General features: G+C 41.4%; 3 protein-coding genes across 6 annotated transcripts; 2 read left to right on the top strand and 1 right to left on the bottom strand.

The window, feature by feature from the left end:
• Window positions 1–3,114: 3,114 nt before the first annotated feature.
• On the top strand, window positions 3,115–11,922 carry LOC110533418 (sphingolipid delta(4)-desaturase/C4-monooxygenase DES2). 3 transcript variants are annotated; one of them, XM_036989796.1, is made up of 4 exons: window positions 3,115–3,262; window positions 3,356–3,475; window positions 7,345–8,087; window positions 11,186–11,922. In XM_036989796.1, exons 2-4 carry the CDS (start codon window positions 3,394–3,396, stop codon window positions 11,327–11,329), a joined length of 969 nt encoding a protein of 322 aa, XP_036845691.1. In that variant the 5' UTR covers window positions 3,115–3,262; window positions 3,356–3,393; the 3' UTR covers window positions 11,330–11,922. The 3 variants fall into 3 exon arrangements, with proteins under 3 accessions (XP_036845691.1, XP_036845692.1, XP_021473268.2); XM_036989797.1 differs by adding an exon at window positions 10,784–10,859 and having other exon boundaries at window positions 3,136–3,475; window positions 11,186–11,322; XM_021617593.2 differs by having other exon boundaries at window positions 3,142–3,475.
• A 935-nt stretch (window positions 11,923–12,857) lies between these two features.
• Window positions 12,858–25,154, bottom strand: LOC110533419 (putative transcription factor Ovo-like 1). Its single transcript, XM_036989798.1, has 4 exons — window positions 24,749–25,154; window positions 14,343–14,590; window positions 13,866–14,055; window positions 12,858–13,763 (listed from the first exon to the last, which is right to left on the bottom strand). Exons 2-4 carry the CDS (start codon window positions 14,403–14,405, stop codon window positions 13,441–13,443), a joined length of 576 nt encoding a protein of 191 aa, XP_036845693.1. The 5' UTR covers window positions 14,406–14,590; window positions 24,749–25,154; the 3' UTR covers window positions 12,858–13,440.
• On the top strand, window positions 23,444–26,301 carry LOC110533417 (small nuclear ribonucleoprotein Sm D2). Of its 2 annotated transcripts, none has more exons than XM_021617592.2 (3): window positions 23,444–23,598; window positions 24,050–24,229; window positions 25,127–26,301. In XM_021617592.2, coding segments are annotated over exons 1-3 (366 nt in total). In that variant the 5' UTR covers window positions 23,444–23,596; the 3' UTR covers window positions 25,311–26,301. The 2 variants fall into 2 exon arrangements, with proteins under 2 accessions (XP_021473267.1, XP_021473266.2); XM_021617591.2 differs by lacking the exon at window positions 23,444–23,598 and adding an exon at window positions 23,605–23,829.
• Window positions 26,302–27,211: the final 910 nt, after the last annotated feature.

The following is a 27,211-nucleotide window of genomic DNA, read 5'->3' as shown; positions in this document are numbered from 1 at the left end:
TTATACTTGGAAAACTGAGGAGGAATGGAGGGAAAAAAGAGAGGGAGAGAGGTCTAAGAGAGAGAGGGAAGAAGAGGGTGAGCTTGAGTCGGAAAAAAATGGTGGGAAAAAGGGAGATGGTTTGTTGAAGAAGAATGGTAGAAAGTGTAAGCAGATGGAGCTGAAGACAGGAGGAGAAAAGGAAGTGAATGAGGGTGAAGTATCGGAGGCCGTAGGTGCTGTGAAGTTATCGGAAACCGAGGTACCTACCGAGGATCAGGAAAAAAAGAGTCTGTGACAGTAGGAGTGAAGTTTATTGTTAAAAGTGGACTCTTGCCTTTTGGCTGATCCATTTGCGGTTTCATGGTGGGTGAAAAAAGAGTTGGGTCATGTGGAATCGATGAGGGTAACCAGAAGTGGTCTAATGATAATTGTTAGTGTTTCTGTTGGGCAGAGGGAGAATGCGCTCGTAGTAAAACGAATGGGGGCAAGAAAAGTGACTTGTTTTGTTCTCAAGATAAGGGCACCAATGAAAGGGGTAATAACTTGGGTAGCAGTAAATATAAAAGTTGATCAGCTGAGGGGAAAGATTCCCGGTGTATGTGATGCTCATCGTTTGATGTGACGCAGACAGGGTGGCAAGAGTGGGGAAACAGAAGAGTCATTGTCTGTTCTTTTGAGTTTTGAAGTTGAGTCTTTGCCCGACAAAGTGAAGTTAGGATATATGTTATCCTATACAAGTGTATGTCCCGAATACATTACGATGTTACAGGTGTCAAGCTTATGGGCATGTGGCAGCAGTGTGTAAGAGGGAGGGTCCAATGTGTGAGAAACGCTCAGAAGGGCATGAGACAAAGGAATGTGTAGTATTGGGGAAAGTAGTGGAATGTAGAGGTCGACCGTTTATGATTTTTCACCGCCGATACCGATTATTGGAGGACCAAAAAAAGCCGATACCGATTAATCGGCCGATTTATATATATATATATATATATTTGTAATAATGACAATTACAACAATACTGAATGAACATTATTTTAACTTAATAAATACATAAATAAAATCAATTTGATCAAAAAATAATAATGAAACAATTTGGTTTAATAATGTAAAAACAGTGTGGAGAAGAAAGTAAAAGTGCAATATATGCCATGTAAAAAAGCTAACGTTTAAGTTCCTTGCTCAGAACATGAGAACATATGAAAGCTGGTGGTTCCTTTTAACATAGTCTTCAAAATTCCCAGTTAAGAAGTTTTAGGTTGTAGTTATTATAGGAATTTGTAAGACTATTTCTCTCTATACCATTTGTATTTCATATACCTTTGACTATTGGATGTTCTTATAGCCACTGTAGTATTGCCAGCCTAATCTCAGGAGTTGATAGGCTTGAAGTCATAAACAGCGCTGTGCTTCAAGCATTGCGAAGAGCTGCTGGCAAACGCAGGAAAGTGCTGTTTGAATGAATGCTAACGAGCCTGCTGCTGCCTACCACTACTCAGTCAGACTGCTCTATTAAATATCAAATCAGAACTAATTCTATGTCATAATGTCATAATTATTTAAAATTCTGGCAAATGAATTTGCAACGAGCCAGACGGCCCAAACTGTTGCATATACCCTGACTCTGCATGCAATGAACGCAAGAGAAGTGACATAATTTCCCTAGTTAATATTGCCTGCTAACATGAATTTATTTTAACTAAATATGCTGGTTTAAAAAAAAAATACTTCTGTGTATTGATTTTAAGAAAGCATTGATATTTATGGTCAGGTACATTCATGCAACGATTGAGCTTTTGTTAAATCATCACCCGTTCAGCAAAGTAGGCTGTGATTCGATGATAAATTAACTGGCACCGCATTGATTATATGCAACGCAGGACAAGCTAGTTAAACTAGTAATATCATCAACCATATGTGATTATGTTAAGATTGATTGTTTTTTCATAAGATAAGTTTAATGCGAGATAGCAACTTACCTTGGCTCCTTGCTGCACTCGCGTAACAGGTGGTCAGCCTGCCACGCAGTTTCCTCATGGAATGCAATGTAATCGGGCCATAATTGGCGTACAAAAATGCCGATTACCGATTGTTATGAAAACTTGAAATCGGCCATGCCAATTAATCGATCAACTTCTAGTGGTATGGGTTAATTGTAGGGGTGCCCATGGAGCTCGAGATCAGAAATGTCTCGTGCGAGAGAGGCAGATTGAGGTTTACAGGGTTAGAGTAGAGCAGAAGCTGTCATATGTTGAGGCAGTGAAGAAAGTAGAGGAAGATGGGTTAAGGGGGAGGAGTGGTGAGAGTAGTAGAGACATACCAGTACAGAGGGATAGGCCAAAAAGTGATATAAGTTTCAGTAAGATTGGATTTTTAGCATTTATATTAATGGTTATCAACTGTACTGCAGGGATGGATCAGAAGTCTCAGAATATTGAGATTGTGGTGGCAGCTGCAGAGAGGTATTTGGGTGTGTGAGACTTGACATCAGAAGAGTTACAGGGTGTGTTAAGTGGTGATGTCCCACCCTTTCAGGATGATGGCATGAGGTAGGAATAAATACATTTAATTAGAGGAGTAGGGTGGTGTTCATTTTATTTCATAGAATTTTGAAATTAGTGAGTGTAGTGTTAGATGGTAGCGTATTTACTTAGTACATTTATTTTTTCAAGCAAAGTATTAGGGAGTTGTACTCAAGTCTAGTAGGTGGCAGTAATGCAACAAATTAGATGCCAACCGCCGTTAAAACTCATAGAAGAAGAAGATAGTAATTAAAAGTTCTGTGCCAAACGAACTGGTTCGAACAACACCTGTTGATATACAGGTAACTGACTAAATTAAGGAAACACCAAGTGTCTTAATAGGGCGTTGGGCCACCACGAGCAAGAACAGCTTCAATACACCTTGGCATTGATTCTATAAGTGTCTGGAACTCTATTGGAGGGATTCAACACCATTCCTCCACGAACAATTCCATAATTTGGGATTGGGTGAATTGTCATCCTATGGCAGCAAAGCCATGGTAGCCAAAATAATGGCCTTCCCAGCATTTCATACATGACCCTAAGCATGATGGGATGTTAATTTCTTAATTAACTCAGGAACCACACCTGTTTGGAAGCACCTGCTTTCAATATACTTTGTATCCCTCATTTACTCAAATGTTTCCACTATTTTGGCATTTACCTGTTAAACCAACTGTCATGAAAGTGCGCCCACTTAATTAGGCGTGTCGCAGTCTATCTGTATGACCTTATAGCCTACCTGTGGACGGGGGTGTTTGGTACGAGCACCTTGGATCTTTCCTCTTCATTTTCCCCCGCTTTTTTGTACAGGCGGACTGTGTGTCTCTACTCCGTTTTTTTTGTGATAACAGCTCGGGGAACTGGCAGATAGTCCTACCGCGAGCAAGAGATGGGGAACACGGTAACGAGGGATGACTTCGAGTGGGTATATACGGAGCAACCGCACTGTAGTCGGAGGAAGCAGATATTAGGTAAGCAGCCCATTCTCTGTCTGTTTCAATCGCCTACTGCTCGAAAATACATTGGCCAAAGGAATGTCATTTTGTTGTCTTGTCGAATGGCATAAATGCTTGTTTACTCCTGTAAAGTCCAACAGATGCTTCCTTAGGCTTAGCCATATAGTCTAACTAGGCTATATACATTTCACAATATGGATAAGACTTTACATAGTCTCTAACTTTTTTTAAAAATTAATCACTTTTTCTTTAACCATTGGTTATGCATGTTTTCACTGATTTACTCTTAATTCAATTAAGCCTGATCATGTTGTACCACCAGAAAGATGCCGTTCCCATGCAATGATGAGTGATCACCATCATTCACATCCTACATCAATAACCTATACTTTATCAGTCAAGTGGTCATCAGGTATTTTGATTTCTTGGGACATGACATCCTACTACTCGTGTATTCCTCCTGTTATCTATAGCCTAGTAAATATTGTCTTAGAGGCACAGGATATAGTCAAGACCGAAACTGGTGTAACCACCTGTTTGACAGGTAAGACAAGTTTTCCTTGCTAAGTAGTTGGAAACTTGGGTTCAAGGTGAGGAAATGCAGATACTACTTTTGAATGGGAGCTTCTTTATTTGAATGATTGTGGCCATCTTGCTCTGAGGCGCTACAGACAAATATTCATACTATTAGTTAGCTTTAAGTTTATTTCCTAAATTGCAGTCCCATAATTTTGATTTGAGTTTAGCCCAATGGACAGATGTAAGTCATTGTATGATTCTGTTGGCCAGTGTTAAACCTCCAATGACATGTATTTGTATTTATGAAGCCCTTTTTACATCAGCAGTTGTCACAAAGTGCTTATACAGAAACCCAGCCTAAAACCCCAAACAGCAAGCGATGTAGAAGCACAGTGGCTAGGAAAAACTCAATAGAAAGTCAGAAACCTAGAGAGGAACCAGGGTCTGAGGGGTGGCCAGTCCTCTTCAGGCTGTGCCGGGTGGAGATTCTAAGAGTACATGGCCATTTAAGGCCAGATTGTTCTTCAAGATGTTGAAAGGGTCATCGATGACCAGCAGGGTCAAATAATAATCAGTGGTTGTAGCGAGTGCAACAGGTCAGCATCTCGGGAGTAAATGTCAGTTTGTTTTTCATAGACATGCATTCAGAGGTCGAGACAGTAGGGAGAGTTGAAAACAGCAGGTCCGGGACAAGGTAGCACGTCCAGTGAACAGGTCAGGGTTTCATTGCTGCAGACAGAACAGTTGAAACTGGAGCAGCAGCACAACCAGGTGGACTGGGGACAGCCAGGAGTCAAAGGGCTGTTCAATATCCAAATAACATTTTATTTGTCACACACACTGTTAGCAGATGTTAATGCGAGTGTTGCGAAATGCTTGTGCTTCTTATTCCGACAGTGCAGTAATATCCAACAATTCCCTAATACACACATCTAAAGGGGTGAATGAGAATATGTATATCTAAGTATTAGAGGTCGACCTATTAATCTGTATGGCCGATTTAATTGGGGCCGATTTCAAGTTTTCATAACCGGTAATCAACATTTTTTTGGGGCGCTGATTACGTTGCACTCCACGGGGACACTGGGTGGCAGGCTGACCACCTATTACATGAGTGCAGCAAGGAGCCAAGGTAAGTTGCTAGCTAGCGTTAAACTTATCTTATTAAAAAAAACAATCAATCTTAACATAATCACTAGTTAACTACACATGGTTGATGATATTACTAGTTTAACTAGCTTGTCCTGCGTTGCAAATAATCAATGCATTGCCTGTTAATTTATCACCGAATCACAGCCTACTTTGCCGAAAGGGTGTTTTTTATTTTTATATATATATATATAAACAAGCGCATTCGCTAAAAAAGCACTGTTGCACCAATGTACCTGACCATAAACATAAATGCCTTTCTTAAAATCAATACACAAGTGTTTTTTAAAACCTGCATATTTAGTTAAAATAAATTAATGTTAGCAGGCAATATTAACTAAGGAAGTTGTCACTTCTCTTGCGTTCTGGGTATACAGCAGTTTGGGCCGCCTGGCTCGTTGCAAACTGTGAAGACCATTTCTTCCTAACAAAGACCAAAATGAATTTTACATAAATATGACACAACATTGAATGTTGTGCAATGTAACTGCAATATTTATACTTCTGGATGCCACCCGTTTGATAAAATATGGAATGGTTCTGTATTTCACTGAAAGAATAAGTGGTTTGTTTTTGAAATGACAGTTTCCGCATTTGACCATATCAATGACCTACGGCTCATATTTCTGTGTGTTTATTATATTAGAATTAGTTCTGATTTGATATTTAATAGAGCAGTCTGACTGAGTAGTGGTAGGCAGCAGCAGGCTCGTTAGCATTCATTCAAACAGCACTTTCCTGCATTTGCCAGCAGCTCTTCGCAATGCTTGAAGCACAGCGCTGTTTATGACTTCAAGCCTATCAACTCCTGAGATTAGGCTGGCAATACTACAGTGGCTATAAGAACGTCCAATAGTCAAAGGTATATGAAATACAAATGGTATAGAGATAAATAGTCCTAATAACAACAACCTAAAACTTCTTAACTGGGAATTTTGAAGACTATGTTAAAAGGAACCACCAGCTTTCATATGTTCTCATGTTCTGAGCAAGGAACTTAAACGTTAGCTTTTTTACATGGCATATATTGCACTTTTACTTCTCCACACTGTTTTTTGCATTATTAAAACCAAATTGAACATGTTTATTTGAGACTAAATATATTTTTATTTGTATTATATTTGGTTACAATAAGTGTTCATTCAGTATTGCTGTAATTGTCATTATTACCAACATATTTAAAAAATTGTCAGATTAATCGGTATCTGCTTTTTTTGGTCCTCCAATAATCGGTATCGGTGTTGAAAAATCATAATCGGTCGACCTCTAAGTATATGGATGAGCAGCATAGGCACGGTGCAATAGATGGAATAAAATACAGTATATGCATGAGTAATGTAATATGTGGCATTGTATAAAGTGACTAGTGATCTATTAAAGTGGCCAGTGATTGGGTCTCAATGTAGGTAGCAGCCTCTGAATTAGTGATTGCTGTTTAGCAGTCTGACCTTGAGGTTGAAAAACAGCTTCTGTCTCTCGGTCCCAGCTTTGCTGCACCTGTACTGACCTCGCCTTCTGGATGGTAGCCGGGGGAACAGGCAGTGGCTCAGGTGGTTGATGTCCTTGATCTTTTTGGCCTTCCTGTAACATTGGGTGCTGTAAGTGTCATGGAGGGCAGGTAGTTTGCCCGCAGTGATGCGTTGTGCAGACTGCACCACCCTCTGGAGAGCCTTGCGGTTGAGTGCGGTGCAGTTGCCGTACCATGCTGTGATACAGCCTGACAGGATGCTCTCGATTGTCCATCTGTAAAAGTTTGTCGGGATTTTAGGTGACACGCCAAATTTCTTCAGCCTCCTGAGGTTGAAGAGGCGCTGTTGTGCCTTCACCACACTCTCTGAGTGGACCATTTCAGTTTGCCTGTGACAAGTTCCTTGGCATACACAACTTTCCACGTTCTCCACTGCTGTCCCTTCAATGTTGGTCCTGGAGGGGCAAAGCACATCTGGTTTTCATTATTTTCTTATAAGGGACTAATTTCTGGTCCTAGAAACCAGGTGAGTGCAATTAACTGACTGGTAGAAACAAACCAGAAGTGCTTTTGCCTTCCTGGACAGGAATTGAACAGCCCTGTTTAGATGTCATAACACTCTAAGGAATCAATAACTATTTATATCTGAAATCAGCTGCATTATAATATTAAGTCTGTCACGAGAGACCAGTGTAAAAGTAATGCTGTGCCTCAATTTATTTTTATTTTTTTCCCTCCCTCTCCACAGCCAAGCACCCAGAGATCAAGTCTTTGATGGGCCCTGACCCCCAGCTCAAGTGGGTGGTGACAGCCATGGTCCTAACCCAGGTGCTCTGCTGCTTCCTGGTACGTGACCTCAGCTGGAAGTGGCTAATCTTCTGGGCCTACATGTTTGGCGGTTGCATCAACCACTCCCTCACGCTCGCCATCCACGACATCTCGCACAATGTGGCCTTTGGGAATAAGGACGCTATGTGCAACCGCCTCTTTGGCATCTTCGCCAACCTACCAATTGGCGTGCCCTACTCCATCAGCTTCAAGAAGTACCATGTGGACCACCACCGTTACCTGGGTGGCCATGGACTCGACGTGGACGTCCCGACCCACCTGGAGGCTCGTCTCTTCAGCTCCCCCGCACGCAAGATCCTGTGGCTCTTCCTGCAGCCGCTATTCTACGCGCTTCGTCCCCTGGTGGTCAACCCTAAACCTGTAGGCAGGCTCGAGCTGTTGAATTTAATGGTGCAGCTAGCATTCAATGCTTTCATAGTGTACCTCTGGGGGCTTAAGCCTCTGGTCTACCTGATAGCAGGTTCGCTGTTGTGTATGGGACTGCACCCGATCTCGGGGCATTTTATCGCCGAACACTATATGTACCTGAGCGGGATCGAGACGTACTCGTACTACGGGCCGCTGAACTATATCACCTTTAATGTGGGCTACCACATGGAGCACCATGACTTTCCCAGCATCCCCGGCAGCCGGCTCCCTCAGGTAACTCACTTTTCATGAAGGATAAACTGATTGTTTAGGATGAAGGTGATTTGTAAGATATTAACTAGACTTGGTTCAAATACTTAAAATCTTTCGTTACTTTGAGTGTTTGCTTGAGTCTGCCCGGAGTGCCAGATGGGCAGGGTTTGACTTATTTGTTTAATATGCCAGACAACAACAAATGGGCACAGATAAAGTATTTGAATTGATTTCAAAGTAACCCTGGATTGGATGTGAATTGTGATATAGGATGTGAACTTGTGTAGGATATCAATGGTGAAATGTAGCCACAGTTGTTTTCTGTTGACTAATGTGCCCTCAGTATCATTCCGTTTAGGGCAAACCCCTGGCCCTAATGATCGCTGAATCACACCAGTCACATGGCATTCAACTCTAAACCTTGCTGGCATTCCACTGACAATTGTGAAAGATTCAAGGCCCATATTCATAGTGTCTCAGACACGGAGTAAGTCACCTGTCCTTATAATCTTATTTATATGATCTAAAAAGCTAAACTGATCCCAGATCAGCACTGACAAAGGGCAATCCTGACGGACTGACATCAAAGGGACGATGGATACCGAAAAAGTTACTACAGTGGTGTGGTGAAACCGAACACATAGATGGCTTCATCTTGACTGCTGTTATGGGTGGAAGCACAACGCTGAGCAATTAGCTGTGTGTGGCTAACACTATGAATAGGAGCTAAGGTCTGTATCGTTTGTGTACAGCAGTCATTAGGGAGGACTGGTGACACACAAAACAACAGTTAATGAGAACCTCGGTCTTTGTAGAGATAGTAAAAGTTGTTAGCTTACAGTATCACAGGATCATAAGGTATAAGGAGCAATAAAGCAGTTATGGTTGTGATTAATGTCTTTTCAAATAAACCATCTCACCTAGCATAGTGGCAGAAAGTAGTGGTACTGAGGGTGCTGCAGCACCCCCTGAAAACAAAGTAAATAAGAAATGTTTTTAAATGTTTCTTTGGGAGGCCTTTATTACTCCTGTATGCGTGGACAAAAATAGTCCTCAGCAGTGTAGGGAGAATATCTCCAAGTTACTTATTTGTATACTTACCTTGAAAGCAGTCTATGAACAAGGAGAGACTGCAATCCACGCTTAAGGCTTGTTTACCTAGCCACTGCCAGCAGCTGTGCTAATAACAGTAAAATAAACATTTTGAACCAAGTCATTGAGCTTCACTGTCTTTCAGACTGACAATCTTTCACATTGCTTTAACTTTTGTGGTTATAAAATGCAATGGGAACAAATAAGTTACTTTGTACTTTGGGTGAACTATCTCTTCAAGCAAAATAAAATGTTATAAAACCTCAGTTATGGAACAAATCCCATGATGCCTCACAACGAGCCTCTAGATATGAGTTTCAGTCATAAACTGTGGAGGAATGCTGCAGGCCCACCCCTATGTTTTCTCGCCTGGCCATAGTGGTGTTCCTATTCTGTCAATACAGTATCTAAAGCCTTGTTCACACTGCAGAACGTAATGCTCCTTTTCAAATACGTTTTGGAATACTGACTGTCCAAACAGTTACAAGTGACAAAATGGGATTTGTGTTCAGACAGCAGTCATTTTCTGACATGGCTACTTCAGTCATGGTAGTGATGGGATGTGTGCACAGTGGTGTAGGATGATTGGTGCTTGTGCTTCATATCACCCACAAGTTAAGGTGAACAATGCCAGCCATTGACGTTGCTCTGAATGTTCAAAATCATATCGTAAGAACACTTTTAAAGCTTCAAAGGATAAGATGATCCAACTTTCAAAATAAGTCCTTATTGGCTAGCCAAGGCAGTCAACAAGCTAGCTCTTTAGTGTTGTAGCACATTCACAAATTTGTTTTGTAAACCATTAACAAGCTAGATGGTTTGAAATTGATCAGATTCCATGTGATTTCTGGCTGTTCAGACTGCAGGAAAATGAACAATCGGCTAGGCAATTATTTTATTTGAGTCACTTCAAACTGCCAATGTGAACATGGTTTAATAACTTGTAGGCCTACTTGTCAGACGATCCTGTTATGACAGTTAGACAAGACAAAGGCAGACAGAAAAGCTAGAATGACAGGGTGACATAAGCCTTCTTATGAAAGAGCTGATCTGGTTGGTCTAGTTCTATCCTGACTTGGTGACGTAGTTCGACAGCTTATACCATATTTTAGGATTGTTCACGTTAAAGTTCTGAATTTCATTCTTGTTAGGAGTGGACATTTTTTGTTTTCTGGTTACAGGCATGTGGCTCATAAATTAAACAACTGACAGGACACAAGCGGTAATGTGTTTTGAACAATGTTCTCCTGTTATGTTTTACCCCATTTATTACTTTTGTTACTATGGGTACAGGGATATTTCCAACCTGTTTGACATGTTTTATGTTTCAGAGTCTCACTTTTCCTCAAACTATTGGCATCTTGAAATGACCTAGTCTCTCCCACTGGTCAAGCTAATCAAATGTAATTTGTATACTAGTTCTTTGTACAGATGGCCTTAAAAAAAACATGTATCCCACACTCTGAGTAAGCTTTGTTTAGGCCCTTCTACCTGGGGTCATGATATAAAGATATACTGAACAAAAATGTAACTGCATCATGCAACAATTTCAAAGATTTTACTGCGTTAGTTCATAGAAGGAAATCAGTCCATTGTAATACATTCATTTAGGCCCTAATCTATAGATTTCACATGACTGGGCAGGAGCGCAGCCACCTGTGGGCCCACCCACTTGGGAGACAGGCCAAGCTAATCAGTGAGGTGTGTGTTTTTTTTTTTGTTTGTTTGTTTTGTTTGCCTCAGTAGACAGACTAGCCATAGATAAGGGGCCAGTATTCATAGAGTAGGAGTGCTGATCTAGGATCAGCCCCTGTCCCGTCCATGTAATCTTATTTATTATCATCTAAAAGGCCAAACTGATCAGAACTTACTGAAATGCTTTGTGAATATTGGCTGTGTACTTGTCTGTACACTAATGGATCCGTTGATTATCATCCTCTGTGTGAGTTCTCATTGCTGTGCTATTTACTCTCATCCCTTCACATTGTAATTAAAATGAACTTTATCTCGCTCCCTCTTTTGTCCAGGTGAAACAGATGGCTCCAGAGTTCTATGATGATTTACCACAGCATGACTCATGGACACGGGTGCTCTGGGACTTTGTGTTTTGTGATTCGCTTGGACCTTACTCCAGAATTAAACGCACCTTCCCATTGGCTAAGCAAGACTAAGAGCCCATGCTCTTGATCTTCTGACCAATGATCTTCCACAAAAGTGGCTTGACAACCCAGCTGGCGGGGAGTGAAAGGCTTCTCATTTCTTGTCCAGATCTTTTACTCTGTAGACAAGACTGGTGTGCTGGTGTCACATTCAACTCACCAGCATGAGAGGACTCTTAACACTTTTGAATGTTATGTTACCTTAGAGATACTGTAAACTATGCTATCCAGATGTATTGTATATACTGGGTAGAATAAAAGGTACTCAGCTGATTGTGATGAATAATTGATCATAAACTTTATGACTGTGATGGTAAATCTAAACAGTTGCAGTTGTTCCCCCAGAAAAGTCTTATTTGTACATTAATTTCCTGGGTCATGTTCTTTATGCACCAAATGGGATGAACTACCTGAACTTGTCCAATAACAAATATTATTTTTTATTGTTCCCTAAATCCCATCTTGGATTAATGATTCACGCAGACTTCTCATTCCTAACTCACAATATTGAACTAACTTGTTATAGTATTTACTAATTGTTATGGCTTACTGGCTTGATCTTCTAGAGTACAAATGTTACCATTTTTCCCTGATCTGTGTTGCAATAAGTAAATATGTGCCTAAGTTACAATCTGTTTTAGCTGGCTGCGCCTCAGAGAAATATGGTTGTTGACATACAATGATAAGCAAACACTAAAATCCTTTAGGCTCTTGTTTACATAATGCACTTCTCTCGTACCCTGCTTTAGAGTATTGCAGAAAGCAAATACTATTGAATAATGAGATTAATATAGTGTAGAAAGGCCAAGCTATAGAGCACCATGAGATTGGCTCACACCAAAGTTCTAAAACCTAGAGGGGTGCCGCTATCGTTTCCATTTATTGCTTTTGTGATGACACAAGGTAGCACAATGGAGGGCTGTGGCCAGAAGTCAATTCTAATTATGTGGCTCTATACAGGGTAGGCTGTCATGGTAAATACAATTAAAACATTTTTTTAACTGACTTGCCTAGTTTAAATAAAGCAACAAAAAAATGGTTTAATACAATGTGTCCCAAATGGCACCCTATTACCTATATAGTGCACTACTTTTAACTATATCCTTATGGGCCTCGGTCAACAGTAGTGCACTTTATTAGGGACATGACCCAAGTGGAACTTCACCTCCAAGGTGACCCTCTCTGTTAACAGGGCTGTGTTCAGTGAGGTGAAATGTTACAGATAGAAACAATGTATAGAGTTAGTGATTCCCAATTCTACTGAACATACAAATATATATGTTGAACATGATACGTTTGAAACATTTTGAACGTTTCACCTCACTGAACACAGCCCTGGTAACGTCGCATAACATTCAGATAGAAAGCAGATAGGCAATAATTTTTCTATACAAGGTATTTCTGATGGGTCTGTAATGTTGCGCCCTCCTGAACACAGCCCTGTTAACATACAGTATTATACAGTATCACATGCCATTCCATGTATTGAAATTAGGATTAAAAGGACTTTATTATCCTGAGATTATCCTTTATTATCCTGAGATTGGAACATTTATTTGGTATTTTATGCGGCACATCTTTAAAACACTATCATAATGAAACGTCAAACATGCAGCAGCAATACACCATGCAAATAAATAAGAAGCAAGTCAATATAACATGGGATGGTTGTAACTGTACAGGTGGGAGGATGGGTGGCAAGGAGAGGAGGGACAGGCATGTGTGCCAGGGATACCATTTATTTTGAAGGACACATCAATAAGTCACCACTCCACAAAAACATACCTTTAATCAACATTGACCGTAGTTGACTATTGACCAGACACACCCTCTCCTTAATCTCTCTGCATTACCTAAAGTGGACACCAGGAGGTGGTGTTTTTAAAATAGCCACACCAATGCTGATGATTTTCAATGTTATTTTGGCCTACTGGCCAGGCACTGACTGGGTGGGGAATAACCCCAAACATATTGTCCATTCACCTTACTGTAAAATTGATGTGTTAGCGTTGATACTAGCCTGTTTCTGCTCTGTGGCAAGGTTACAACGAAGGAATTGACTAAGGCAGAAACCGAAAAGCACACTTGAATGTTATTAGTGAATCTTCACCCAGGACTTTAAATCAACCCACATAGTACCCAGTGGGATACATCAAGAAGGGACTGAGTTTGTGTTCGGCAGGCACGTTGTTGGTGCCCTCGTGTGCCTGGCGACGGTAGTAGCGCCGCAGGGCGGGGCTGCCCGGGTGGCACTGGCGCACGTGGAGGAAGTACTCTTCGGGACGGTTGGACGTGTAGCCACAGTCCTCGCATACAAAGATCTTGGAGCGGCGCTGGCGGTAGGCGTACTGCTGGCGCACGCCATGGATCTTCCTCAGGTGGGATTCAAGGGAGCAGCGCTGTGTGAAGGCCTTGTCACATAGCTCACAACGGTATGGACGGATACCTGGTGGGAGGGGAGAAAGGGTGAGGAGAGAGTGTGTGTGTGTGGGGGAGAGGGGGGGGGTCAAGACTGAGCAGTGTGTGTGTCTGTGTTTTCACACCTCACCTGTGTGTGTGCGCATGTGCCTCTTGAGATCGAAGGTGTCGTTGAATCCCTTGCCACAGTAGCGGCAGGGGTGTCTCTTCACCATGCTGTGGCACTTGAGGTGACGCGTCAACATGCGTTGCAGGGGAAACACCTTGTGACACACCGAACACAGGAAGTCACCCGAGCTGGGGGGTACACGGGGGCGGGGCTGAGTGAGAGAAGGGACGCGGAGGTTAAGACACAGACACTGCTTCAATTTACTGTCAGCTCTTTCATAAGGGACTCTAGGACACATTCAGTCAAACATGGTTTTTCATGAGTTGTGAACCTCCTTTTACAGCATATCACTAAGTTTTCCAGGTTTCCTCTGAGTGATGAACACGACTTGGAAGGATGGCATTCCGAGACTATCTACCTATACATAACTGTGTTTCACAGCAACCAACAGACATCTCATAGACACCAATGTCTCATAGAAATGCAGTGGAAGTTTACCTTGGCTCGGGATGCCAGTGCCAGTGTAGCAGGGTGGTAGAAATGACCCTGGTGCTGGCCCATGGTCCGGGACAGGAGATTGGACCAATCTTGGCCCCTGTCTGGTCCAACCTCTGGTCCTTCCCCTGGTAATGGTCCTGGTACTAGTCCTGATACTGAGGAGGGGGTAGCTGGCTCAGGCAGAACCACAGGTTTAGGGAAGTCAGGGCAGGTGACTGTTGTAGACTGCACCTCAGCATTCTCACACACTGAAAAGGTAAGAGACACACACTCAAAACACGCCTAGACATTCATAAGAAATAACCAACCTATGAGGCAACACCAGTATCAAACTGCCTGTGAGGCTATTCTATAATATTCTGTCCTCTGACAAAAACAAACCTGTAACTTCCCTACAAATGACAACAATACAACTCAAACTAAATGCAAATATGGATTGTCTGTATAAATTAATATATTATTATTATTATTAGGGTTTATTGAACAAAAATGATATGTTGTAATAAATACAGTAATGATCAAACAAAATAACAATGCTCCAACACACCGGAAGTCCTACAATTCAGACATCTGTGGCATTGTGTTGTGTGACAAAACGGCACATTTTAGAGTGGTCTTTTATTGTCCCAGAACAAGGTGACCTGTATAACGATCATGCTATTTATTCAGTTTATTGATATGCCACACCTGTCAGGTGGAAGGATTATCTTGGCGAAGGAGAAATGCTCATTAACAGGGATGTAAACAAATTTGTTCCAAACAATTTGAGAGAAATAAGCTTTTTGTGCATATGGAACATTTCTGGGATCAACACTTTACATGTTGCATTTGTATTTTTGTTCAGTGGTTTTTCTTTCCCTTTTTTTGTACACATTTACTATTTTCTCAGATACTACTATTTACAACAGTAGTAGAAGAAGAAGAAAAATAAGAAGAATCCTTGTCTTCTTGAACAATATGAATAAACATATCCCGAACTGACCTGTTCTGTTGTCCTCTTTCCAGTCTGTCTGCTCTGGGTCTCTCCACCTCCATCCTCCACATGCCCCCTGTTTCTTCTTTTTCTTATTCAGTAGGAACGACCGTGGCATCCTCTCTCTCTCTCTCTCTCTCTCTCTCTCTCTCTCGTCTCTGTATGAATCTGCTACTTTCTGACTCTGAGGCTACTGTCAAATGCTCCTGCGTCCCACCACTTTGGTTTTGTGTTCAGCTACAGGACCATGTATCACTTTACACCCCCCTCCCCCCCACTCACCGTTGGCCATCCCCTCACCATCGTGCCAATACCCTCTATCCAACCTCTGTCCAGGTAGCTCAAGAAAATCACAGCGCTCATTTCCATAACACTCATTTAGATGGTTGGGGCGGGGTGGGGTTGCGGAGGGGGGAGGCTTTTTTACTGGTGCACACCTGCGTTGACTGTGCGCGTGCGCCTCTTTTAACTGGTCCCCCACTGGTTTTGCATGCCAGGCAGTGAGAATCTGGCCTCCACATTCAAGTGGACCCTGTCATGCAAATGTGGACCCGGCTGTGCCTGGACAGAGGGCCCGGTCGGAGTAACAGGAGCACGCACAGAAGAGCCACAGCCTTTTCTTCTCCCCCCTGCTCGGATTGTCTGGTGGATTTTGGTCTCAGACAATGGCCATTCAAATGCAATAGAAAGGGCTAACTCCTCTACTGTTTGTCCTCCGTTGACTGCTCGGTTTAGAGAAACTAATAACACTTGTGAGCGTTCCATCCCCACTCATGGCTGTTGATTTATTGAGTGAATTATTCTGTAAATAGACAGGTGAATGTGGCAGGTGAATGCACAGATATTCCTCCATTCAAACCACCTCCATTCAAACTGCCATTCAGAATTCACTGGAAACAAACTGTCATTGAAATGAATGATGAAACTGAAAGGAAATTATTGGTATAAGAAATATGTTGAAAACTCCACCTAATCTACACCTTCACTGATCAAAAAAGCTTCATAAAGCTTTTGGGAAGTAGTGAACGAGTGCACACTTCAGGAGAAATGTGATATTATTGGCACGCACCCAGTGTGTCCACCCATGTGTTAGGCTACCTTTTTCTATGTTATTGGTATCTACATATTAAGCCTAGTCCTGGACCAAAAAGTATTTCAGGGAGAGAGAGAGAGACATGGGGAGAGAGAGACAAGGGGAGAGAGAGACACAGGGAGAGAGAGACAAGGAGAGAGAGAGAAGGGGGAGAGAGAAGGGGAGAGAGAGAGAGAGAGAGAGAGAGGGAGAGAGAGAGAGAGAGAGAGAGGAGGGGTGAGAGAGACAAGGGGAGAGAGAGAGAGAGAGACGGACAAGGGGAGAGAGAGACAAGGGGAGAGAGCGAGAGAGAGAGACAGCGGGAGAGAGAGAGAGACAGGGAGAGAGGGAGCGAGCGAGCGAGAGAGAGAGAGAGAGAGGGAAAGAGAGAGAGAGAGAGAGAGAGAGAGAGACAGAGAGAGAGACAGACAAGGGGAGAGAGAGAGAGAGAGACAGACAGACACGGGGGGAGAGAGAGAGAGACAGAGAGAGAGAGAGACAGGGAGAGAGAGAGAGAGAGACAGGGAGAAAGAGAGAGAGAGAGAGAGAGAGAAACTTCCACAAAGCTGTGAATGATCTGAGAGACAAGGCAAGAAGGGCATTCTATGCCATCAAAAGGAACATACATTTCAACATACCAATTAGGATTTGGCTAAAAATACTTGAATCAGTCATAGAGCCCATTGCCCTTTATGGTTGTGAGGTCAGGGGTCCGCTCACCAACCAAGACTTCACAAAATGGGACAAACACCAAATTGAGACTCTGCACGCAGAATTCTTCAAAAATATCCTCTGTGTTACACCGTAGAACACCAAATAATGCATGCAGAGCAGAATTAGGCCGATACCCACTAATTATCAAAATCCAGAAAAGAGACGTTAAATTCTATAACCATCTAAAAGGAAGCGATTCCCAAACCTTCCATAACAAAGCCATCACCTACAGAGAGATGAACCTGGAGAAGAGTCCCCTAAGCAAGCTGGTCCTGGGGCTCTGTTCACAAACACAAACACACCCTACAGAGCCCCAGGACAGCAGCACAATTAGACCCAACCAAATCATGAGAAAACAAAAAGATAATTACTTGACACATTGGAAAGAATTAACAAAAAAACAGAGCAAACTAGAATGCTATTTGGCCCTAAACAGAGAGTACACAGCGGCAGAATACCTGACCACTGTGACTGACCCAAAATGAAGGAAAGCTTTGACAATGTACAGACTCAATGAGCATAGCCTTGCTATTGAGAAAGGCCGCCGTAGGCAGACATGGCTCTCAAGAGAAGACAGGCTATGTGCACACTGCCCACAAAATGAGGTGGAAACTGAGCTGCACTTTCTAACCTCCTGTCCAATGTATGACCATATTAGAGAGATATACAGTGCCTTGCGAAAGTATTCGGCCCCCTTGAACTTTGCGACCTTTTGCCACATTTCAGGCTTCAAACATAAAGATATAAAACTGTATTTTTTTGTGAAGAATCAACAACAAGTGGGACACAATCATGAAGTGGAACGACATTTATTGGATATTTCAAACTTTTTTAACAAATCAAAAACTGAAAAATTGGGCGTGCAAAATTATTCAGCCCCTTTACTTTCAGTGCAGCAAACTCTCTCCAGAAGTTCAGTGAGGATCTTTGAATGATCCAATGTTGACCTAAATGACAAATGATGATAAATACAATCCACCTGTGTGTAATCAAGTCTCCGTATAAATGCACATGCACTGTGATAGTCTCAGAGGTCCGTCAAAAGCGCAGAGAGCATCATGAAGAACAAGGAACACACCAGGCAGGTCCGAGATACTGTTGTGAAAAAGTTTAAAGCCGGATTTGGATACAAAAAGATTTCCCAAGCTTTAAACATCCCAAGGAGCACTGTGCAAGCGACAATATTGAAATGGAAGGAGTATCAGACCACTGCAAATCTACCAAGACCTGGCCGTCCCTCTAAACTTTCAGCTCATACAAGGAGAAGACTGATCAGAGATGCAGCCAAGAGGCCCATGATCACTCTGGATGAACTGCAAAGATCTACAGCTGAGGTGGGAGACTCTGTCCATAGGACAACAATCAGTCGTATATTGCACAAATCTGGCCTTTATGGAAGAGTGGAAAGAAGAAAGCCATTTCTTAAAGATATCCATAAAAAGTGTCGTTTAAAGTTTGCCACAAGCCACCTGGGAGACACACCAAACATGTGGAAGAAGGTGCTCTGGTCAGATGAAACCAAAATTGAACTTTTTGGCAACAATGCAAAATGTTATTTTTGGCGTAAAAGCAACACAGCTCATCACCCTGAACACACCATCCCCACTGTCAAACATGGTGGTGGCAGCATCATGGTTTGGGCCTGCTTTTCTTCAGCAGGGACAGGGAAGATGGTTAAAATTGATGGGAAGATGGATGGAGCCAAATACAGGACCATTCTGGAAGAAAACCTGATGGAGTCTGCAAAAGACCTGAGACTGGGACGGAGATTTGTCTTCCAACAAGACAATGATCCAAAACATAAAGCAAAATCTACAATGGAATGGTTGAAAAATAAACATATCCAGGTGTTAGAATGGCCAAGTCAAAGTCCAGACCTGAATCCAATCGAGAATCTGTGGAAAGAACTGAAAACTGCTGTTCACAAATGCTCTCCATCCAACCTCACTGAGCTCGAGCTGTTTTGCAAGGAGGAATGGGAAAAAAAAGTCTCTCGATGTGCAAAACTGATAGAGACATACCCCAAGCGACTTACAGCTGTAATCGCAGCAAAAGGTGGCGCTACAAAGTATTAACTTAAGGGGGCTGAATAATTTTGCACGCCCAATTTTTCAGTTTTTGATTTGTTAAAAAAGTTTTAAATATCCAATAAATGTCGTTCCACTTCATGATTGTGTCCCACTTGTTGTTGATTCTTCACAAAAAAATACAGTTTTATATCTTTATGTTTGAAGCCTGAAATGTGGCAAAAGGTCGCAAAGTTCAAGGGGGCCGAATACTTTCGCAAGGCACTTAATGTAAAGAAAAAAGTATTTCATAAGAATATTTCATTCATTCAGATCTAGGATGTATTATTTTAGTGTTCCCTTTATTTTTTTGAGCAGTGTATATCAACGAATTGTCGAGGGCACTAGAACAGTCTGCAGCACATGGCCTCACCGTACTAGAATCTGAAGTCAAATGTCTACTGTTTTCTGATGATCTGGTGCTTCTGTCACCAGCCAAGGAGGGCCTACAGCAGCATCTAGATCTTCTGCACAGATTCTGCCAGACCTGGGCCCCGACAGTAAATCTCAGTAAGACCAAAATAATGGTGTTCCAAAAAAGGTCCAGTCGCCAGGGCCACAAATACAAATTCTTTCTAGACACTGTTGCCCTAGAGCACACAAAAAACTACACATACCTTGCCATAAACATCAGCGCCACAGCTAACAATCTGAGAGACAAGGCAAGAAGGGCATTCTATGCCATCAAAAGGAACATAAAATTCAACATACCAATTGGGATCTGGCTGAAAATACTTGAATCAGTTATAAAACCCATTGCCCTTTATGGTTGTGAGGTCTGGGGTCCGCTCACAAACCAAGAATTCACAAAATGGGACAAACTCCAAATTGAATTTCTGCATGCAGAATTCTGCAAAAATATCCTCTGGGTACAACGTAAAACACTTAATAATGAATGCAGAGCAGAATTAGACCAGTACCCGCTAATTATCAAATCCAGAAAAGAGACGTTAAATTCTATAACCACCTAAAAGGAAGCGATTCCCAAACCTTCCATGACAAAGCCATCACCTACAGAGAGATGAACCTGGAGAAGGGTCCCCTAAGCCAGCTGATCCTGGGGCTCTGTTCACAAACACAAACAGAACACACAGAGCCCCAGGACAGCAACACAATTAGACCCAACCAAATAATGAGAAAACAAAAAGATAATTACTTCACACATTGGAAAGAATTAACAAAAAAACAGATCAAACTATAACACTATTTGGCTCCAAACAGAGAGTACATAGTGTCAGAATACCTGACCACTGTGAGTGACCCACACTTAAGGAAAGCTATGTCTATGTACAGACAGTGAGCATAGTCTTGCTATTGAGAGAGGCCGCCGTAGGCAGACCTGGCTCGCAAGAGAAGACAGGCTATGTGCACACTGCCCACAAAATGAGGTGGAAACTGAGCTGCACTTCCTAGCCTCCTGCCAAATGTATGACTATATTAGAGACACATATTTCCCTCAGATTACACAGATCCACAAAGAATTAGAAAACAAACCCGATTTTGATAAACTCCCATATCTACTGGGGGAAATTCCACAGTGTGCAATCACAACAGCAATATTTGTGACCTGTTACCACAAGAAAAAGGGCAACCAGTGAAGAACAAACACCATTGTAAATACAACCCATATTTATGTTTATTTATTTTCCCTTTTGTACTTTAACCATTTGCACATCATGACAACACTGTATATATACATAATATGACATTAGTCATGTCATTATTCTTTTGGAACTTCTGTGAGTGTCATATTTACTGTTTATTTTATTGTTCATTTCACTTTTGTATATTATCTACCTCACTTGTGTTGGCAATGTTAACATATGTTTCCCATGCCAATAAAGCCCCTTGAATTGAATTTGAGAGAGGGAGAGAGAAAAAAAGTTAGTGTGAGAGAGAGAGAGTGTGAGAGAGAGAGAGAGTGTGAGAGAGAGAGAGAGAGAGAAACAGAACTCTGTTTGGCTCATTTCACTGGACTCTGAATGGCAAATACAGCTGCAGCAGCCAGACACGAAACCCCAACATGCAAATGCCATAGAGGTCAACAGAAAAACATCCCAACACCAGAGCAAGAGAATCCTTCACCTTAGAAAGGTTTTCAATTGTCTTCACAAACTGTCAGTAGCAGAATGGGGCTAAAGAAAAAGTGTAAGCCTCAGAGGTTGCTTCAGTAAGGCAGGGGTGTCAAACTCATTCCATAGACATCCGACTGTCTGCTGTTGTTTGCTTTTTCATTTCAAATAACCCCTAGACAACCAGATGAGGGGAGTTCCTTACTAATTAGTGACATTCATTAATCAATCAAGTACAAAGGAGGAGCGAAAACCTGCAGACACTCGTCCCTCCGTGGAATGAGTTGACACGTGCTGTAAACAGTGGTGGAAAAAGTACCTGAATTGTCATACTTGAGTAAAAGTAATAGAAAATGACTTAATAGAAAATGACTGAAATAAAAGTGAAAGTCACCCAGTATAATTCTACTTGAGGAAAAGTGTAAAAGTATTTGGTTTTAAATATGCTTGAGTATCAAAAGTAAATGGAAGTGCTAAAATCTAGTTAAGTATCAAAAGTAAAAGTATAAATAATTTCAAATTCCTTATATTAATCAAACCAGACGGCACAATTTTCTTGTTTTTTTATTTACGGATAGCCAGGGGCACACTCCAACACTCAGACATAATTTACAAACTAAGCATTTGTGTTTAGTGAGTCCACCAGAACATAGGCAGTAAGGATGACCAGGGATGTTTTCTTGAAAAGTGTTTGAATTGGACAATTTTCATGCCAAAATGTAACGAGTACTTTGGGTGTCAAGGAAAATGTAAAAAGTACATTGTTTTCTTTAGGAATGTAGTGAAGTAAAAGTAAAAGTCGGCAAAAATGTAAATCCTAAAGTAAAGTACAAATACCAACAAAAACGACTTACGTCGTACTTTAAAGTATTTTTTGGAAACATTCACATAATGGTTGAACAACAGTCATCATGCCTGACTTTATGTATGTGTGAGAAAAAAAAATGTTCCATGTAGTTGAATATGTCATTCCTACAGGCTCCTGTAGACAGGTTTGACAGACATTCCACTGGGCACAGACGTAAATTCAACGTCAAATTTCTATTTAGGCCTACGTTTGATTGGACATTTCCGAAACTTCTTTACGTTGATGACTTCTTTCAAATCAAATCACTTTTGCACTTTGATTCAACATCATCAGAAGGAAAAATCTAGATTTGTTTTGTTAAAATGACAGTGAAACAAAGTTGATTGAAAAGGTTTGCGGGGATGGCTGCCTCTTTCAGACAACCAGAAGACTGTTGACTGTACTGTGTCCTGATGTCCTCCAGAGCTGCGCTGTAACTGTATGCAAATGTATGATGCAGCATGCAAATCAATAGGAGATCCACACCAGAGGGAGAGAGAGCGAGAGAGAGAGAAATAAATCCACTGAAACTGATTGCTCTAAAATGCATTTGAAAATGTTGCCATATTTCCTATTTCAATTCCATTATTAATCAATTAAATTATTAAACTTGTATGACACTTTTGTGTGAGAACAAGCCTACTACTGCTACATAGCCTAAATCAGGCAGAGATCACACATGCACTGCATTTGCACGTCAGTAAATCGTCTCGTGTGTGAGATGTGTGGACCAAGTCGGTTTAAACTTATTGATGATGATGAAAGACACAAAAGACTCAAAGAACCAGCACAGATACGCAGATACTACACTAGGTCTTATTTGCATAGTTAAATTTGCGCTGACCAGTCTGAACACGAAGGAAAGAGAGGGCATGTTTGACTGTTAAATATCTGTGTCTGCGGTGTGAGCCACGCCCGTAGCTAATTATTTTACTGAAAAGGATGAGAAAGAGAACTACATAGGTGACACCAGAGAGAGTGTGTGTGTGTGTGTGTGTATCACCATTTCAAAAGACATGCCAAAGAATGATGGTGCCTATGTTGTCAACTTTGTATCTGTAAAAGCGTTTTTTTAAATAAGAGTTCACAATACTTCTTATATCTTGTTCAGTTAATCATGATCATAGGGATGGATTACCACAAGATGAGTAGTCACAATGACATGCAATTTTCAGTACAATGCTAACCATAGGGCAAGGAAGGGTGACTGCAAAAACGGTTATGCTACCCATTGTTGCTATTTTGAGATCAATACGATACAAAACCTTAATTGACATGTATATCTCAATCAATACCTGAAATATATTTGGGGAGAAATTAATGAATGAGCTGTAGTGTAGTAGCATTTATACTCCTTGCCAGTAGATGCCGCCACATTGTGTCCATTGTTAGGACTGCAGAGGAGCCTTTAATTTACCCGGAAGTATTTGGTATTTTTCGCGCAACGTTTTCAGTCCGAAAGAATTTTCTCCTCATTCATTCAGAACATAAATAACACCAATTCACAAACATGTAAGTTCAAGAGTGCAGTTGAGTATTCATTTAATGTATCAACTAAATGCGTTTGTTTTGCAATGTGTGCTGGGATTTGGTTGTAATGAGCTTGCTCAAAGTTTACTGAATCGTTCTTATACAGGCTAGCTAGCTAACGTTAGTGTGCTTGAATCTGAATTGCTCACGTTAGCTGCAAGTTATAGAGAGCTAGCTCGCTAACCATTATTGATAGCTAAACAAAATAATCAGGTAAGGTTTAACTTTGTTACTCTTTCCCTTTGACCTCATCATTATGCAGTTTTTTGTTTAGTCTGATGTATTTTCTACAATTATTTATCGACTTTGGGTCCTTGAAAAGAGCTATATAAATCCCATGTTATTAATATTTTGCACATTTGAGTTACCTAACTAATACCTATAGCTAGGTTTTAGATTATGCGTTTTGACACATGTTATTTGGTCTTTCTAGGAGTTTGCTGAATAAACCCAAGTCTGAGATGACTCCAGAAGAGTTGCAGAAACGAGAGGAGGAAGAATTCAACACTGGACCACTGTCTGTGCTCACCCAGTCCGTGAAAAGCAACACACAAGTCCTCGTCAACTGCCGCAACAACAAAAAGCTACTTGGACGAGTCAAAGCCTTCGACAGGTAATGAATTGAATGAATAACTGAAAATGGCAGAAAATAAACTACTTTTCCATCACCTTCCAGATCATGACCTCATGTCTTGTTTGGATTATTATATTACTTGGTTCCCAAAACCCATTTCACTTAGCGTGTACACTGAACAAAAATATAAATGCAACATGTAAAGTGTTGGTGCCATGTTTCATGGGCTAAAATAAAAATCCCAGAAATGTTGTAGGCGCAACTAAAAGTGTATTTCAATCACATTTTGTGGACAAGTTTGTTTACATCCCTCTTAGTAAGCATTTCTTCTTATTCAAGATATTCCATCCACCTGACAGGTGTGGCATATCAATAAGCTGATTTAACACAATCATTACATAGGTGCACCTTGTGCTGGGGACAAGGCCTCTTTAGAATGTGCAGTTGTCACAACACAATGCCACATGTTTAAAGTTTTGGGGAGCATGCAATTGGCATGCTGACTACAGGAATTTCCACCAGAGCTGTTGCCAGAGAATTTAATGTTAGTTTCTCTACCATAAGCTGCCTCCAACGTCGTTGTCAGTACGTCCAACCAGCCTCACAACCGCAGACCACGTGTAACCACGCCAGCCCAGGACCTCCACATCTGGATTCTTCAACTGCGGGAGGGTGCTGGGGAGTTTCTGTCTAAAGCCATTTTGTGTGGAAAAACTAATTCTGATTGGCTGGGTCTGGCTACCAAGTGGGTGGGCCTATGCCCTCAAAGGTCGACCCATGGCTGCACCCATGCCCATTCATGTGAAATCCTTAGATTGGGGCTTAATGAAGTGGCCCTAAAATAAAGGGCCTTTATATAAACTGTAACTAAATTGTTGCCTGTTGCGCTTTATATTTTTGTTCTGTATAATTTCACATTGTCTTCTCTCTATGTAGGCACTGCAACATGGTGTTGGAGAATGTGAAGGAGATGTGGACAGAGGTCCCGAAGAGTGGCAAGGGGAAAAAGAAGTCCAAGCCAGTGAACAAGGACCGGTACATCTCTAAGATGTTTCTGAGAGGGGACTCTGTCATTGTTGTGTTGAGGAACCCTCTTATCACTGGGACTGGGGGGAAGTAGACTGACATCTCACCCAAAGTCTGTACCACACTGGGTCATAATAATTAGTACACACCGTCCCGCCCCGTTTTGGTCAGTTTTCTTCTGTTTCTAATGAATACTACCCTGCTTTAGCTGAGAAACTGCAAGAGCAGGGCCATGTTCATCAGGGCACAATGTTGTGGAATGTTCAAGCCCCTTTTTAGAATGAGCAATCGCATCAATCTAAAATGTTCCACAGCATTTGTCAAGTACATGAGATTGTTTTAGTCACTCGGTCTTTTCAATCTGTTTGCTCTCCACACCAGGGCTGCGTTCAACAGGCCACAATGTTGTAGAACATTTGGATATAAATCTACAATGTGGAACAAACATGCGTCTCTGACATCTAGAATAAGGAATCACGTCAGCTCTATTCATTACATTTCTATATTAAACGTTCCACAATGTTTGACTACTAAACGTGGCCCTGGGTCAAGTTCTGTAGGCATGACATGGAGAAACTTTTTTAGTAGTAGTGGTGGTATTTCTCGAACACTTTGTTTTCCATTTTTAAGTCTTATATATTTCTGCTTACTGAATTCGGCTCAGAACTCGATTAATCATGGATATTGGATCTCTTTCAGTAAGGCCCAAGTTTTCAAAAAGTGCTCTGCAACAGGACATCAACTAAATCAGAATTTATTTCTTCCAACCTGTTAGAGCTGAGAGATTAGTTTGACCATATGTGACCATAAGTTGCCCTTTTGAACATGACCCCTCTGTTTATGTTATGATTTAATATGGTTTGATATGATTCCAACATCCAACACACATAATGGAGACAAATTAATATTATTGGCTAATCTTGTCATAGTTTTTCAAACTGCTGAATTTTGTACTCAAAGCTCCAATCTGATCTCGGCCTGTTTTATTATTGAGGCGGTGATAAAATTCCTACAAGGAACATATTGTTTTTTCTCTTTGTTTACTATTTTAATAAACAAATGTTTTTGTTCTATATCTCTGAAAGCCATGCATTTAATGTAAATTAAGAAAACCTGCAAAACTAGCCATCTTGTGTGGAAGTCGCTTGATGGCCATGCTAGAAAGGACAAAATGGTTAAGTACACAGTGTACAAAACATTAGGAACACCTGCTCTTTCCATTAGACTGACCAGGTGAAGGCTATGATCCCTTATTGAGGTAACCTGTTGAGTTCACTTCAATCAGTGTAGATGAAGTGGAGGATACGGGTTAAAGGATTTGTAAGCCTTGAGACATGAATTGTGTATGTATGCCATTCAGAGGGTGAATGGGCAAGACAAAATATAAGTGCCTTTGACCGGGTATGGTAGTAAGTGCCAGGTGCAATGGTTTGATTGAGTCAAGAACTGCAACACTGCTGTGTGTTTCACTAAACAGTTTCCTGTGTGTATGAAGGAGATATTGACAACTGTGGGAAGTACTGGAGTCAACATGGCCAGCATCCCTGTGGAACGCTTTCGACACCTTGTAGTCCTTGCCCCAAACAATTGAGGCTGTTCTGAGGGCGAAGGGGGCTGCAACTCAATATTAGGAAGGTGTTCCTAATGATTTGTACACTATATAGAGTCTAAACTGTTGTAGGGAAGTAGGGAATGTTTAAGGTTATTGGTTAACATCACATTTGTGGTAAAAGTAAAACTTGGGTCCTTGCAAAGCCAGGAAATGGATGAGTCTCTCAGCCTTGAGCACAGTACAGCATGCAGAATGTGATATTTCAATGCCCTCTTGTGGTGGGCTAATCTGCATGATATCACTGAGGGTGTCTTACTAATGTTAGGTTTTGGTATACAGTACAGAAAAATAGACTAACAACACCACCACTCTTGTCAAGAGGGCGCAACCACATCTACTTTCTAATGGGGCTGAATAAATTCTGCATGCCTCCCCGGTTCCTC

This window comes from Oncorhynchus mykiss, chromosome 10 (genome assembly GCF_013265735.2).
Source record: "Oncorhynchus mykiss isolate Arlee chromosome 10, USDA_OmykA_1.1, whole genome shotgun sequence".
Classification (NCBI taxonomy): Eukaryota; Metazoa; Chordata; class Actinopteri; order Salmoniformes; family Salmonidae; genus Oncorhynchus; species Oncorhynchus mykiss.
Note: the sequence above shows the minus strand (reverse complement) of the source record. Positions and strands in the feature narration are given on the sequence as shown.

Bases quoted from the DNA above. Each gene is read 5' to 3' on its own strand.
- LOC110533418 (XM_036989796.1), top strand. From the start codon at position 3,394: ATGGGGAACACGGTAACGAGGGATGACTTCGAGTGGGTATATACGGAG. The intron at 3,476-7,344 runs GTAAGCAGCCCA...CCCTCTCCACAG, and splicing joins TCGGAGGAAGCAGATATTAG to CCAAGCACCCAGAGATCAAG. The intron at 8,088-11,185 runs GTAACTCACTTT...TCTTTTGTCCAG, and splicing joins CCGGCAGCCGGCTCCCTCAG to GTGAAACAGATGGCTCCAGA.
- LOC110533419 (XM_036989798.1), bottom strand. From the start codon at position 14,405: ATGGGCCAGCACCAGGGTCATTTCTACCACCCTGCTACACTGGCACTG. The intron at 14,056-14,342 runs GTAAACTTCCAC...TCTCTCACTCAG, and splicing joins CACTGGCATCCCGAGCCAAG to CCCCGCCCCCGTGTACCCCC. The intron at 13,764-13,865 runs GTGAGGTGTGAA...CCCTCCCACCAG, and splicing joins GCACATGCGCACACACACAG to GTATCCGTCCATACCGTTGT.
- LOC110533417 (XM_021617592.2), top strand. The intron at 24,230-25,126 runs GTAATGAATTGA...CTCTCTATGTAG, and splicing joins CGAGTCAAAGCCTTCGACAG to GCACTGCAACATGGTGTTGG.